General features: G+C 39.2%; 1 protein-coding gene and 1 non-coding gene across 2 annotated transcripts in view; one reads left to right on the plus strand and one right to left on the minus strand.

Annotated features, from left to right (window-relative positions):
- Window positions 1–1,996: 1,996 nt before the first annotated feature.
- The window catches only part of LOC110529997 (amyloid beta A4 precursor protein-binding family B member 1-interacting protein), a 33,119-nt gene continuing 22,112 nt past the window's right edge, over window positions 1,997–13,003 (plus strand). The window contains exons 1-6 of the mRNA XM_021612744.2: window positions 1,997–2,141; window positions 4,649–4,708; window positions 8,458–8,545; window positions 10,937–11,181; window positions 12,177–12,254; window positions 12,513–12,672. Coding sequence (XP_021468419.2) covers window positions 4,649–4,708; window positions 8,458–8,545; window positions 10,937–11,181; window positions 12,177–12,254; window positions 12,513–12,672 — 631 coding nt within the window. The 5' untranslated portion in view covers window positions 1,997–2,141. The remainder of the gene's footprint in view (window positions 2,142–4,648; window positions 4,709–8,457; window positions 8,546–10,936; window positions 11,182–12,176; window positions 12,255–12,512; window positions 12,673–13,003) is intronic.
- On the minus strand, window positions 11,631–11,685 carry LOC118965653. Its single transcript, XR_005053034.1, has one exon. It is a non-coding gene; the product is annotated as a U7 small nuclear RNA (small nuclear RNA).

Consider the following 13,003-nt stretch of genomic DNA (forward strand, 5'->3'; position numbering starts at 1 on the left):
GCGTCTTTTACATTTGGTTTTGTACACCAGCTTCAAACAGCTGAATATAAAAAATGTTGATTATAGAAAACATATTTCACTGTGGTTTACATGGTACAATGATTCTCTACACAAGAGACTGCTTGTTTTATCACATAATTTCAGTTTAGTATAACTAAGTGAATTTTTGCAACCAGGAAATGTCAGAGCGATTTCTGCATAGTGCACCTTTAACATCTTTAAAAAAAATAATAATAATAATAATAATAATGTGCAAATATTGTACAATCCAGGTGTGCAAAGCTCTTAGAGACTTACCCAGAAACACTCACAATTCTAATCGCTGCCAAAGGTGATTCTAAAATGTATTGACTCAGGGTTGTGAATACTTACATAAATGAGATATTTCTGTATTTCCTTTTCATAAAATGTGCAGAAATTTCTAAAAACATGTTTTCCCTTTGTCATAATGATGTATTGTTTGTAGACGGGTGAGAAAGAATATATTTTAATCCATTTTGAATTCAGACTGTAACACAGCAAAATATGGATTAAGTCAAAGGGTATGAATAAATTCATTAAAAATCCTACAATGTGATTTTCTAGATTTTTTTTTCTAATTTTGTCTGTCATAGTTGAATTGTACCTATGATGACAATTACAGGCCTCTCTCATCTTTTTAAGTGGGAGAACTTGCACAATTGGTGGCTGACTAAATACTTTTTTGCCCCACTGTACGCTCACATACACATATATAAGCATATTAGCGTCACACACACACACACACACTCACACATAGACACACTTTCACATACGCTGCTGCTACTCTGTTTATTATCTATCCTGATTGCCTAGTAATTTTTACCCCTGCCTAGATTTACATATTGCCTCGTACACAACTACCTCGTACACCTGCACATTGATTCGGTACCGGTACTTCTTGTATATTCTAACTCGTTATTGTTTTTTGTGTGCTATTTATATTTGATTTCTATACTCCAGCATTTTAGATTTGAATTCAAATATTTCATTTGTGTCCGGATTTTTCTTTTGAGGGTTTTATCAAATGTAAGTTACTTGCCAATTTGACATTTTATGAAAGTACAGACTTTCATACACTGTAACTGGAGGAAACATGGGAAAGTAGGGGAAAATGCCCTTTGAAATATTTTGATGAGATTTTCACACTTCCTAGAGAGCTCTTTGTTTACGCCTATTCAACATCGTTCACACCTTCTTAAGCCTTAGCTCCTCCCCACCCACAGATGTAAACACATGCAGTGCATTCAGAAAAAAAAAACTGTTTTCACTTTGTTATTATGGAGTATATAGATGGTTGAGAAAACAAATCAATTAAATCTATCCTGAATTCAGGCTGTAACTTAACAACATGTGGAATAAGTCAAGGGGTCTGAATAACTTCGGAATACCTCACTGTACATCAAATGTTTTACTTCAGTTAATGATACATTCTTGAAGAATGTAACTAAAAAATGCCTCACAAGCTTAATTCAACCTTCCAACCCCATCAGAACCCCAAATATAACATTGTTTTAAACCATAATTGTAAACAAATTAAATATAAACAAAACTTGTATAGCCTCAAAACTTGGGTAAAACTCTAATTTTGATATCATGGATGGTCAGTCCTTGCATTCATAGCTCTATGTCCATGAATTTGAGAGTGGTTACATTTCTCCAGCCCATCCCATCCACAGTGGTGGGGTGTTGCTCTGTTATTGTTTGAACTGCTGATTGGCACTTTAAGACAACCTATAGTAAAATCAAACAACACCGTTGATTTTCAGACTGAATATTAAATCCTCCATCAAATCTGGACAGGCGCAAGCAAATTCACAGTAAGTGTCAACCATTTTGTTGGCACCTATCCTGAGTCTTCAGACCAGTGCAGATTAAGGAGACAAGAAGAGGAAGCCACCTCATTGTTAGACACAAACCAAGCCTCTTCCTGAGTCATGTGACAGTAAGAAGGTCAACTTTCACATAGAACAGGAAATAGAGCCCCTATCATTCAGTCTCAGTAGTCATACCATTTCCAATTCAACCCCACATGTGCAAGGTGCACATGTACTTAACGATACAATATCTTATATCTAATCTATTACCGAAGAGTAATCCAGGAGATCATTAAACTAGAAAAGGTAAACTCTCTGGTGATTTTTGACAGGATGCTGTTTGTCTTTGACATTTGTGTCTTTTGACTTTTATTACATGACTTTGCTTCCTTAATATGTCTGTGAATAGATGCTTAGCATTACTTGTAGAGTCATTTTACCTTACAGTCTAAATTACTTTACAGTCTAGACTACCTTACAGTCTAGATTACTTTACAGTCTATATTACCTTACAGTCTAGATTGCCTTACAGTCTAGATTTGAGCTTTAATGCTTCTTCATAGTACTACCAAAGACAATTATGTGATTGTTACATTCAACTTTCTCATATTGGGCATTGTATTACTTTCATGTTCTGATGCAATGTGATAAAAAAGTTATACAGTATTGTACAATACTCACAAATACAGCCCATTGGCCAGTTAGGAAATACTTCAACAGCCATCGTTGGTTAAAGGCGCAATCTGGAATTGGTACATCCACTCTGGACATTTAAATGAATAAGATTGCCCCTTTAAAGTGAACACATCTTTCTACAGTAGCAGCCAGCATTTGTTTATGTACTCAATTATAAAACAGTTATAAAACAATTATACAACAGTTATAAAACAAGTATAAAACAGAGGGACCATTTGAACACAAGAACATTGAACATATGTAGCCAGTATCTCTTTCTATGCACACTAAGTCATTGTTGATGATTAGGCATTGGTCACTCTCTCTGTCTGAACTTTAGTGAGTCACTTTATTGTGTCAGTGCAGAAGTAGCATGCCCACAGACCACATGTGGCATCCTTATGCTATTTTAAAAATCAAATACAATTTTATTGGCCACATGCGCCGAATACAACAGGTGTAGAATTGACTGTGAAATGCTTACTTACCAGCCCATTCCAAGTTAAAAAGTAAGAAAAATATTTGCTAATTAAAAAACAAAATTGTAACACAATAAAATGACAATAATGAGGCTATATACAAGGAGTACCAGTATGTATGTATGTATGTGTGTGTGTGTGTGTGTGTGTGTGTGTGTGTGTGTGTGTGTGTGTGTGTGTGTGTGTGTGTGTGTGTGTGTGTGTGTGTGTGTGTGTGTGTGTGTGTGCGTGTGTGTGTGCATGTGTGTGTGTGTGTGCGTGTGCAAGCGTGGGTGCGTGTGCAAGCGTGGGTGCGTGCGTGCGTGTGTGTGTGTGAGTGAGTGGTGTCAATATGCATGTTTGTGTGAGTGTGTGTGTGTGTGTGTTAGAGTGTCAGCGTAGTACTGTATGTGTGTGTGTGTGTGTGTGGGTAGAGTCAATAGAGTGTGCATAGAGCCAGTGCAAAAGAGTCAGTGCAAAAAATAAAATACAAAAAAAAATGAGTAGTGGTTGTAGAAGGCCTCTCAAATTTGGTGAGACGGCGCTCGTATCTAAACTGCATACTTGGAGAGATGATCCATTTGGCCAGAGCTGCCTACTACACACGTACTGGTGCTTTTTTCCCTTCACGTTGACTAAATCATTCGCTAACCTGAACAGGCCTCGCTCAAAGAGCAGCAGACTTTGCTTATGGGATCGTTTATTGTTCAGTGTCACCCTCTGTGTCAATGCAGCTCTACTTTGATGGCCTCTAATGAAAACGTGTTTGTCTCTCACAGTCCAAGCAACATGGAAGCAATTTTAGTGGTCACATAACACATTGTCTGTCACATTGCAGACTCCCCGTGGTACTATGGGCATGACATTTAAAACATGCTAACTGGAGCACATTGGTTTTTGGTTAGAAATAGCTCAAATTAACAGCTGTTGGCATTGGCTAGTATTATTAGATTTTTCATTTATCCAGGTAAGTTGACTGAGAACACGTTCTCATTTGCAGCAACGACCTGGGGAGAGGAACGAATGAGCCAATTGTAAACTGGGGATTATGAGGTGACCGTGATGATTTGAGGGCCAGATTAGGAATTTAGCCAGGACACTGGGGTTAACACCCCTACTCTTACAATAAGTGCCATGGGATCTTTAATGACATCAGAGAGTCAGGACACCCGTTTAACGTCCCATCCGAAAGATGGCACCCTACACAGGGCAGTGTTCCCAATCACTGCCCTGAGGAATTGGGAAATTTTTTTAGACCAGAGGAAAGAGTGCCTCCTACTGGCCCTCCAACACCACTTCCAGCAGCATCTTGTCTCCCATCCAGGAACTGACCTGGACCAACCCTGCTTAGCTTCAGAAGCAAGCCAGCAGTGGTATGCAGGGTGGTATGCTGCTGGCAAAAGCCACAGCTGGATTACTGCCTCTCTTTGTCCATCTACTGCTTTCAAAGCTATGAAAGAAATATGGACATTTATAATTTGGCTGAACTATCCCTTTAATCATGATTTTACAAGTTTATGTGGCATTGGTTGTGTAGACCTATTCTCTGTCTGCCACAACAATGGTCCTTAGTGTTTATGTCAACATCAATGATGTCATGTTTAGGTATATAGGGCTCATTGATGGCCTTCTAGTGTGTAGACGTTTGTCTAAAATATGTCTGCTTGTTATCTGTAACAGATGGATGATATAGACTCCATGTTCACTGACCTGCTGGGAGAGATGGACCTCCTAACACAGGTGAGTTCTCACTGGGACCACTCTTATAAACTACACTTCCTCTGATTCATCAGAAGTGTTTTACCAGAAATGGACAAACCAGACATACGTCAGCTGTGTAAAAGTAGTTTTTGTTGAGACTCAGCAATGTAGAGGTGTAACCCAGAGCCTACAGTTGGAAATTAACCTTTGGGCTAAATCTGGAACATTTACAGAGGGTGTTGATTATTGTGCATTATCTCTGTCAAATAAAGAAAATAAAGTAAAATGAATGACGATAAACATCATCTGGGTTGAGTAATGGACACAAGCCACTGATATTAAGGTCATGGCACCAAGGTGTCCTCAAGCACTTTGGCCCTCCATGACACTAGTATGGAGTACTACAGTATGTGGCCTGCCAGATGAAACATTAGATGCCATTAATAGAATCCTGGCTAATACCTATGTGCATGGTACATTGTATTCACCAGTAAACTCCTCTTAAAGGGGAAGTTCAGTATTTTACAACTTAATATTAGATGGTTTCTCACCCTGTACGCAGTCTATGGGACCAGACAAACTGTAATCGATGGCTGAGTTTTCATTAAACAGCCACTAAAAACTACAGCTAACTTGAGACACTGCTAGCAAATAATCAATGGAAGTGATAGGGGCAACCGAGCAAATCAAACAACTCAATATCTGGTTTGATGCTGCCAATATCACTTTCATTGATTTTTAGCTGCTAGCAGTAGATAATGTTAGCTGTAGTTTGTAGTGGATGTAAAGAAAACCGAACGATGGATTACAGTTTCTCCTGCCCCATAGACTTCTTTCAGGGTGAGGAACCATAAAATACAGAACATCCCCTTTAATGAATGTAGCTCTAAGAACAGGGGTAGTAATTAGACCAAATGGCATTACATTTAAATCGAAATCTACGGAATGGTTATTTATGCCAATTCAACCTCATATTGGCAGCCATCCTTTTGGAGAGCCACAAATATTGTGTCACTGTCTACAGTCTTATGCAAATTAGGAAGATAACCATTTGATTAGAATAATCATTCATCCTGAACTTAAGAGGATCACATTTTTTCAAATTTGACCATGATTGGATTGATACATAATTTGGATTACTTTCTAGAAGCATGGAGATCAACAGACCTCAGAATCCATCCATATGTTTCTCTCTATATTAATCAGGGTTCAGTTATGTGCCAGGGGAGATCATATGTAGGTCACGCAGTTCTATAGACTGTATACGATAGAGTGCATTCGGAAAGTCTTCAGACCCCTTGACTTTTACCACATTTGTTACGTTACAGACTTATTCTAAAATTGATTAAATACAACATTTTCCTCCTCAATCTACACACAATACCCCATAATGACAAAGTGAGAACAGTTTTCTTTTTTTTTCCCAAATGTATTTAAAAAATAACAGAAATACCTTATTTACATTAGTATTCAAACCCTTTGTTGTGAGACTCAAAATTGAGCTCAGGTGCATCCTGTTTCCATTGATTATTCTTGAGATGTTTCTACAATTTGATTGGAGTCAACTTCTGGTAAATTAAATTGACTGGACATGATTTGGAAAGGCACACATCTGTCTATATAAGGTTCCATAGTTGACAGTGCATGTCAGAGGAAAAACCAAGCCATGAGGTCAAAGGAATTGTCCGTAGAGCTCAGAGACAGGATTGTGTTGAGGCACAGATCTGGGGAAGGGTACCAAAACATTTCTGCAGCATTGAAGGTCCCCAAGACCACAGTGGCATCGATCACTCTTAAATGGAAGAAGTTTGGAACTACCAAGACACTTCCTAGAGCTGGCCACCTGGCCAAACTGAGCAATTGGGGGACAAGGGCCTTGGTCAGGGAGGTGACCAAGAACCCGATGGTCACTCTGACAGAGCTCCTCTGAGTTCCTCTGAGAGTTCCTCTTTTGTGATGGGCGAACCTTCCAGAAGGACAACCATCTCTGCAGCACTCCCCTAATCAGGCATTTATGGTAGAGTGGCCAGACGGAAGCCACTCCTCAGTAAAAGGCACATGACAGCACGCCTGGAGTTCGCCAAAAGGCACCTAAAGGACTTTTAGGCCATGAGAAACAAGATTCTCTGGTCTGATGAAACCAAGATTGGACGCTTTGGCCTGAATGCCAAGCGTCACGTATGGAGGAAACCTGGCACCATCCCTACGGGGAAGCATTGTGACGTCAGCATCATGCTGTGGGGATGTTTTTCAGTGGCAGGGACTGGGAGACTAGTCAGGATCGAGGCTAAGATGAATGGAGCAAAGTACAGAGAGATCCTTGATGAAAACCTGCTCCTAAGTTCTCAGGGCCTCAGACTGGGGTGAAGGATCACCTTCCAACAGGACAACAACCCTAAGCACACAGCCAAGACAACGCAGGAGTGGCTTCAGGACAAGTCTCTGAATGTCCTCGAGTGGCCCAGCCAGAGCCCGGACTTGAACCCAATTGAACACCAGGGGAGCTAATGCAAGTCTTCAGGTCTCAACCAAGATTACATAACTATTTCTGTTTCAAATGCAGGGGTGCACAATATCAGGCCCTTGAGTTCTACAGTTCTATTGATTTGCATATCAAGGCATCTTACCTTTCTGTTTTTGTTGCTAATTACTGCCAATATACAGTAAATTGCCACAGAAAAAAATACTATGGTATAATAACTATAGTATTCACTGTAGATTTTTTGCACAAAAGCACTACAGTGAATACTTAGTATTTTTAGTAGTGTACTACAGTCCCTAAAAACACTACAGTAAATATACAGTATAATACAATCTGCAAAAACCATACTTTCGTTACTTTAGTATATACTACAGTTTTACTGTATTTTTATACTAAGGTGTATTAAAAAACTGTTAATTTTTTTTTTTTACAAATTGTATTATACTGTATATTTACTGTAGTGTTATTGAGGACATCAGTGTAGTATTTACTATGGTGTATTTGTTTTATTATCTTTGACACATAAGTGAAGGCTTTCTCCTTCAGGAAACCTACTGGAGAAGTGCTAAAAGAGCAAATTTATGGAGAGACCTGAAAATAGCTGTGCAGCAACTCTCCCCCTCCAACCTGACAGAGTTTGAGAGGATCTGCAGAGAAGAATGGGAGAAACTCCCCAAATACAGGTGTGCAAAGCATGTAGCATCATACCCAAGACGACTCGAGGCTGTAATCGCTGCAAAAGGTGCTTCAACAAGTACTGAGAAAAGGGTCTGAAAACTTATGTTAATATAATATTTCAGTTGTTTTTGTTCATACATTTGCACACAAATTACAAACTGTTTTTGCTTTGTCATTATGGGGTATTGTGTGTAGAGTGATGAGGAAAAATGTTTTGTAATCAATTTTAGAATAAGGCTGTAACGTCGCAAAATGTGGAAAAAGTGAAGAGGTCTGAATACTTTCCGAATCCACTGTGTGTGATTTGCTGGAATTGCCTGCTGGGGACATTTATGAAAATATGACATATCAGATGAAATAATCACTTTCCTATGATATCACATCCTCACCATAGTGCAGTTTTTTGGGTTTTTTTGCATTCGAAGTATAAGGTTTGAATTTTGACTGTACAGCTTATAAATGTGGCTTCAGAGATGGTCCTTGAAGAGGGTTTTCTTAGAATTAATGTAAAAATGTTGCAAATATTGTTGTAGTGTTCTCTATCTGTATTAGTGTTATGTAAAACATACAATTTCTTTCGAGTTCTGTACTATGCCAACATTTCATCTGAAACCATTTCTTTTGACAGAGTCTTGGGTATGAAATGGAGCCCTCAGAAATGTCATCCAGCTCACAGAGAGAAAACAACTTCTCTATTGGGTTCACAGATTTGAACGGTGAGAAACATAATGCAACAGTACATCAGCAAACAGTGGAAATTGTATCTTGACGCAATAAGACCCAAGGGGGTGTAGTATATTGGCCATATACCACAAACCCAGAGTTTCCTTATTGCTATTATAAACTGGTTACCAACATAAATAGCACATTAAACAAGTATTTTTGCATCGTACCGGTGGTATACAGTTGAAGACATAAGTTTACATACATTAGGTTGGAGTCATTAAAACTAGTTTTTCAACCACTTCACAAATGTATTGTTAACAAACTATAGTTTTGGCAAGTCGGTTAAGACATCTACTTTGTGCATGACACAAGTCATTTTTCCAACAATTGTTTACAGACAGATTATTTCCCTTATAATTCATTGTATCACAATTCCAGTGGGTCAGAAGTTTACATACACTAAGTTGACTGTGCCTTTAAACAGCTTGGAAAATTCCAGAAAATTATGTCATGGCTTTAGAAGCTTCTGATAGGTTAATTGACGTCAATTGGAGGTGTACCTGTGGATGTATTTCAAGGGCTACCTTCAAACTCAGTGCATTTTTGCTTGACGTTATGGGAAGATCAAAAGAAATCAGCCAAGACCTCTGAATTTTTTTTTGACCTTCACAAGTCTGGTTCATCCTTGGGAGCAATTTCCAAATGCCTGATGAAACAAAAATAAACCTGTTTGGTCATAATGACCAATGTTATGATTGGAGGAAAAAGGGGGAGGCTTGCAAGCCCGAAGAACACCATCCCAACCGGGAAGCACAGGGGTGGCAGCATCATGTTGTGGGTGTGCTTTGCTGCAGGAGGAACTGGTGCATTTCACAAAATAGATGGCATCATGAGGCAAGAAAATGATGTGGATATATTGAAGCAACATCTCAAGACATTAAAGCTTGATCGCAAATGGGTCTTCCAAATGGACAATGACATCAAGTATACTTCCAAAGTTGTGGCAAAATGGCTTAAGGACAACAAAGTCAAGGTATTGGAGTGGCCATCACAAAGCCCTGACCTCAATCCCATAGAAAATTTGTGGGCAGAACTGAAAAGCGTGTACAAGCAAGGAGGCCTACAAACCTGACTCAGTTACACCAGCTCTGTCAGGAGGAATGGGCCAAAATTCACCCAACTTATTGTGGGAAGCTTGTGGAAGGCTACCCGAAACGTTAGACCCAAGTTAAACAATTTAAAGGCAATGCTACCTAATACCAATTGAGTGTTTGTAAACTTGTGTCCCACTGGGAATGTGATGAAATAAATAAAAGCTGAAATAAATCCTTCTCTCTACTATTATTCTGACATTTCACATTCTTAAAATATAGTGATCCTAACTGACCTAAGACAGGGATTTTTACCAGGATTAAATGACAGGATTTGTGAAAAACTGAGTTTAAATGTATTTGGCTAAGGTGTATGTAAACTTCCGATTTCAACTGTATTTAAGCAATACGGCCTGAGGGAGTGTGGTACATGGCTAATATTTCACGGCTAAGAGCTGTTCTTAGGCACGACGGAAGCCAATCAGCATTCAGCCATTAGCAGTGGTATATTGGCCATGCACCACAACTTCCCGAGGTGCCTTACTGCTATTGTAAATTGTTTCCAAATGTAATTAGAGCAGTAAAAATGTATGTCGGCTCAAACCACTTTTCTAGCTATGCCAGGCAAAAAACTGGCATAATCAGCTCCTTATGGATGTATCCACATAAATGTCAATAGAAAACAGCTTAAACAAATGCAAATGCAGCTACTTTGCTGTTGTTTAATATTTAATATCAATGAAAATGTTTCATTTTCTTCCAGTAAATGTGTACTTTAGTATTGTTTTCTTTGGAAACTGTGGTATTAGCGGATGAACGCCTTCGTTCTGTACATTACCTTGGAAAAAGGAACTACACAAAGGGACTCAGCTCCGCCTCATCATGCTTCGTCATCCATTATTTCCAAGGTACAATCTTAGAAAAAAAGGTGCTATCTAGCACCAAAAAGCGTTCTTCAGCTGTCTCCATGGGAGAACACTTTGAAGAACCCGTTTTGGTTCCATGTAGACCCTTTTCCACAGAGGGTTCTAACTGGAACCCAAAAGGGTTCTCCTATGGGGACTGCCGAAGAACCCTTTTGGAACCCTTTTTTCTAAGAGTGCAATGTACTGAACGTCTGCATGTATCCCTTACATATACATATGGCTGAAATACTGGACCCAAACTACCTGGTTTACAATTAGAGTTGATGCATATGACAAATATTTGAAGTCCTGCTTGCCAATAGCAACCTTATTAAGCACATTTCACTAGTACATGAGTTAGAATGGTTAAAGTATTCATAAGAAGGGAAGTGGTTGCGTTATCACGTCTAACATAAACCCCTCATTTCCCATCTTCCTCTGGCAGAATCTCTAAATGAGCTAGAGGATCATGACCTGGACGCTCTGATGGCTGATCTGGGGTCAGATTTGTCAGAGACAGAGGAGAAACTGAACGCAACCAAGACGGGACATGTCCACACACAGCAGCACAAGTCTGGCTATTCCACCCAACAACAAAATGTCCGAGCACCTATCTCCTTGTCCCAAATGTCATCGCTGGTGTCCTCCTCATCCTCTCTACCTCCTGAACCCCGCAAACCACTTCCACCGGTAACTATGACTGTGTATCCCTAGGCGTTAGCCAGGGCAGCTAATGCAAGTCTTCAGGTCTCAACCAAGATTACATAACTATTTCTGTTTCAAATGCAGGGGTGCACAATAGAGTTCTGAGTTCTGCAGTTCTATTGATTTACATATCAAGGCATCTTACCTTTCTGTTTTTGTAGCTAATTACTGCCAATATACAGTAAACTGCCACATAAAAAATATTATGGTATAATGACTATAGTATTCGCTGTAGATTTTTTGTACAAAAACACTACAAAAGTGAATACTTACTAAGGTGTATTAAAATACTGTAAAATAGTAGTATATACTAAAGTAATGAATGTAGGGTTTTTGCAGATTGTATTAAACTGTATATTTACTGTAGTGTTATTGCGGACATCAGTGTAGTATTTACTATGGTGTATTTGTTTTATTATCTTTGACATAGGAGTGGAGGCTTTCTCCTTCAGGAAACCTACTGGAGAAATGCTAAAAGAGCAAATTCTACATAACCTATAGCTAGGTATGACTGAGGTCTGAAAGGATAGTTCTATGAACGGATAGTTCAGAGCCTCTGCTCTTTTCTATAAACTGTACGGAACACAATGTATGTTCTATACTCTGCATGTAGGTTTCTCAGTTATGGGTGGCACGAATTGCGAATGAGCGGAGTATATGCAAATAAGATACAGTAATATTTACTATAGTAAAAACTAGTGTTTTTGCTGACATTACTGTAGTATTTATTTTGGTTAATACTGTAGTATTTACTATAGTATTTTACAGTATACTATAGCATTCTATGGTAAGTACTACACATGATCGAGGGATACTACAGTGTGTAGTAGTATGGTATTCTACAGTATACTACAGTTTACTATAGAATTCTACTGTAAGTACTGTAGTTTTCTATAGTAAACTAGTATTTTTTCATGTGGGTGTGGCACTTTTTCACATTCCTGCTCTTTTAATCAAACAGTATACTAAAAATTTTCCAGGGAGAGGCCGAAGCACAAGCCAAAACTGACAAAATCAAGCTGGCTCTGGAGAAGCTAAAAGAAGCCAAAGTTAAGAAGGTATAGTGGGTTAATTTCACTTAACCGGCTATAACAGCTTCACATTGTGAGGATTTGAGCTACCCCTATATCATGCAAAGAACTTTGAGTTGGATAAAAATGCAAATATATGCAAATGTTTCTAGTAATCATTGTTTATTACTAGAATGGCAATCCCCATTTAAGTCAACATTCTGTGATGGGTGGGCCAGCAGTCATATTGAGTGTACTCAATAAATACTTATATCTCAATGGCTATTTGTATGTACCTCCTGGTAGTTAGTAGTGAAGGTGATGATGAGTGATGGCAGCTCCAAGACACTGATGGTGGACGAGAGACAGACGGTCAGGGACGTGCTGGATAATCTGTTTGAGAAGACCCACTGTGACTTCAGCATGGACTGGAGCCTGTGTGAGACCAACCCCGAGCTGCAGACGGGTGAGAATCATACACACCAGACCTTGGTTCAGGTGGTATTTGTTTTCTATCCGGCTGAAGCCCGGCTGAAGCTGGGCACTTCTGTCTGGCTGAAGCCCGGCTGAAGTGCCAGTTGGGTCAGGTTTGCACTTTTTGGGCTCTTCCATTGGTTCCATTGCACCAAGCAAGCTCAATCAAGTGCAGTCAAGGTACACTATATATACAAGAGTATGTGGACACCCTTCAAATGAGTGGATTCAGCTATTTCAGCCACACCCATTGCTGACAGTTGTATAAATCGAGTACATAGCCATGCAATCTCCATAGACAATCATTGGCAGTAGAATGGCCT

Source organism: Oncorhynchus mykiss, chromosome 8 (genome assembly GCF_013265735.2).
Source record: "Oncorhynchus mykiss isolate Arlee chromosome 8, USDA_OmykA_1.1, whole genome shotgun sequence".
In the NCBI taxonomy this organism is placed as follows: Eukaryota; Metazoa; Chordata; class Actinopteri; order Salmoniformes; family Salmonidae; genus Oncorhynchus; species Oncorhynchus mykiss.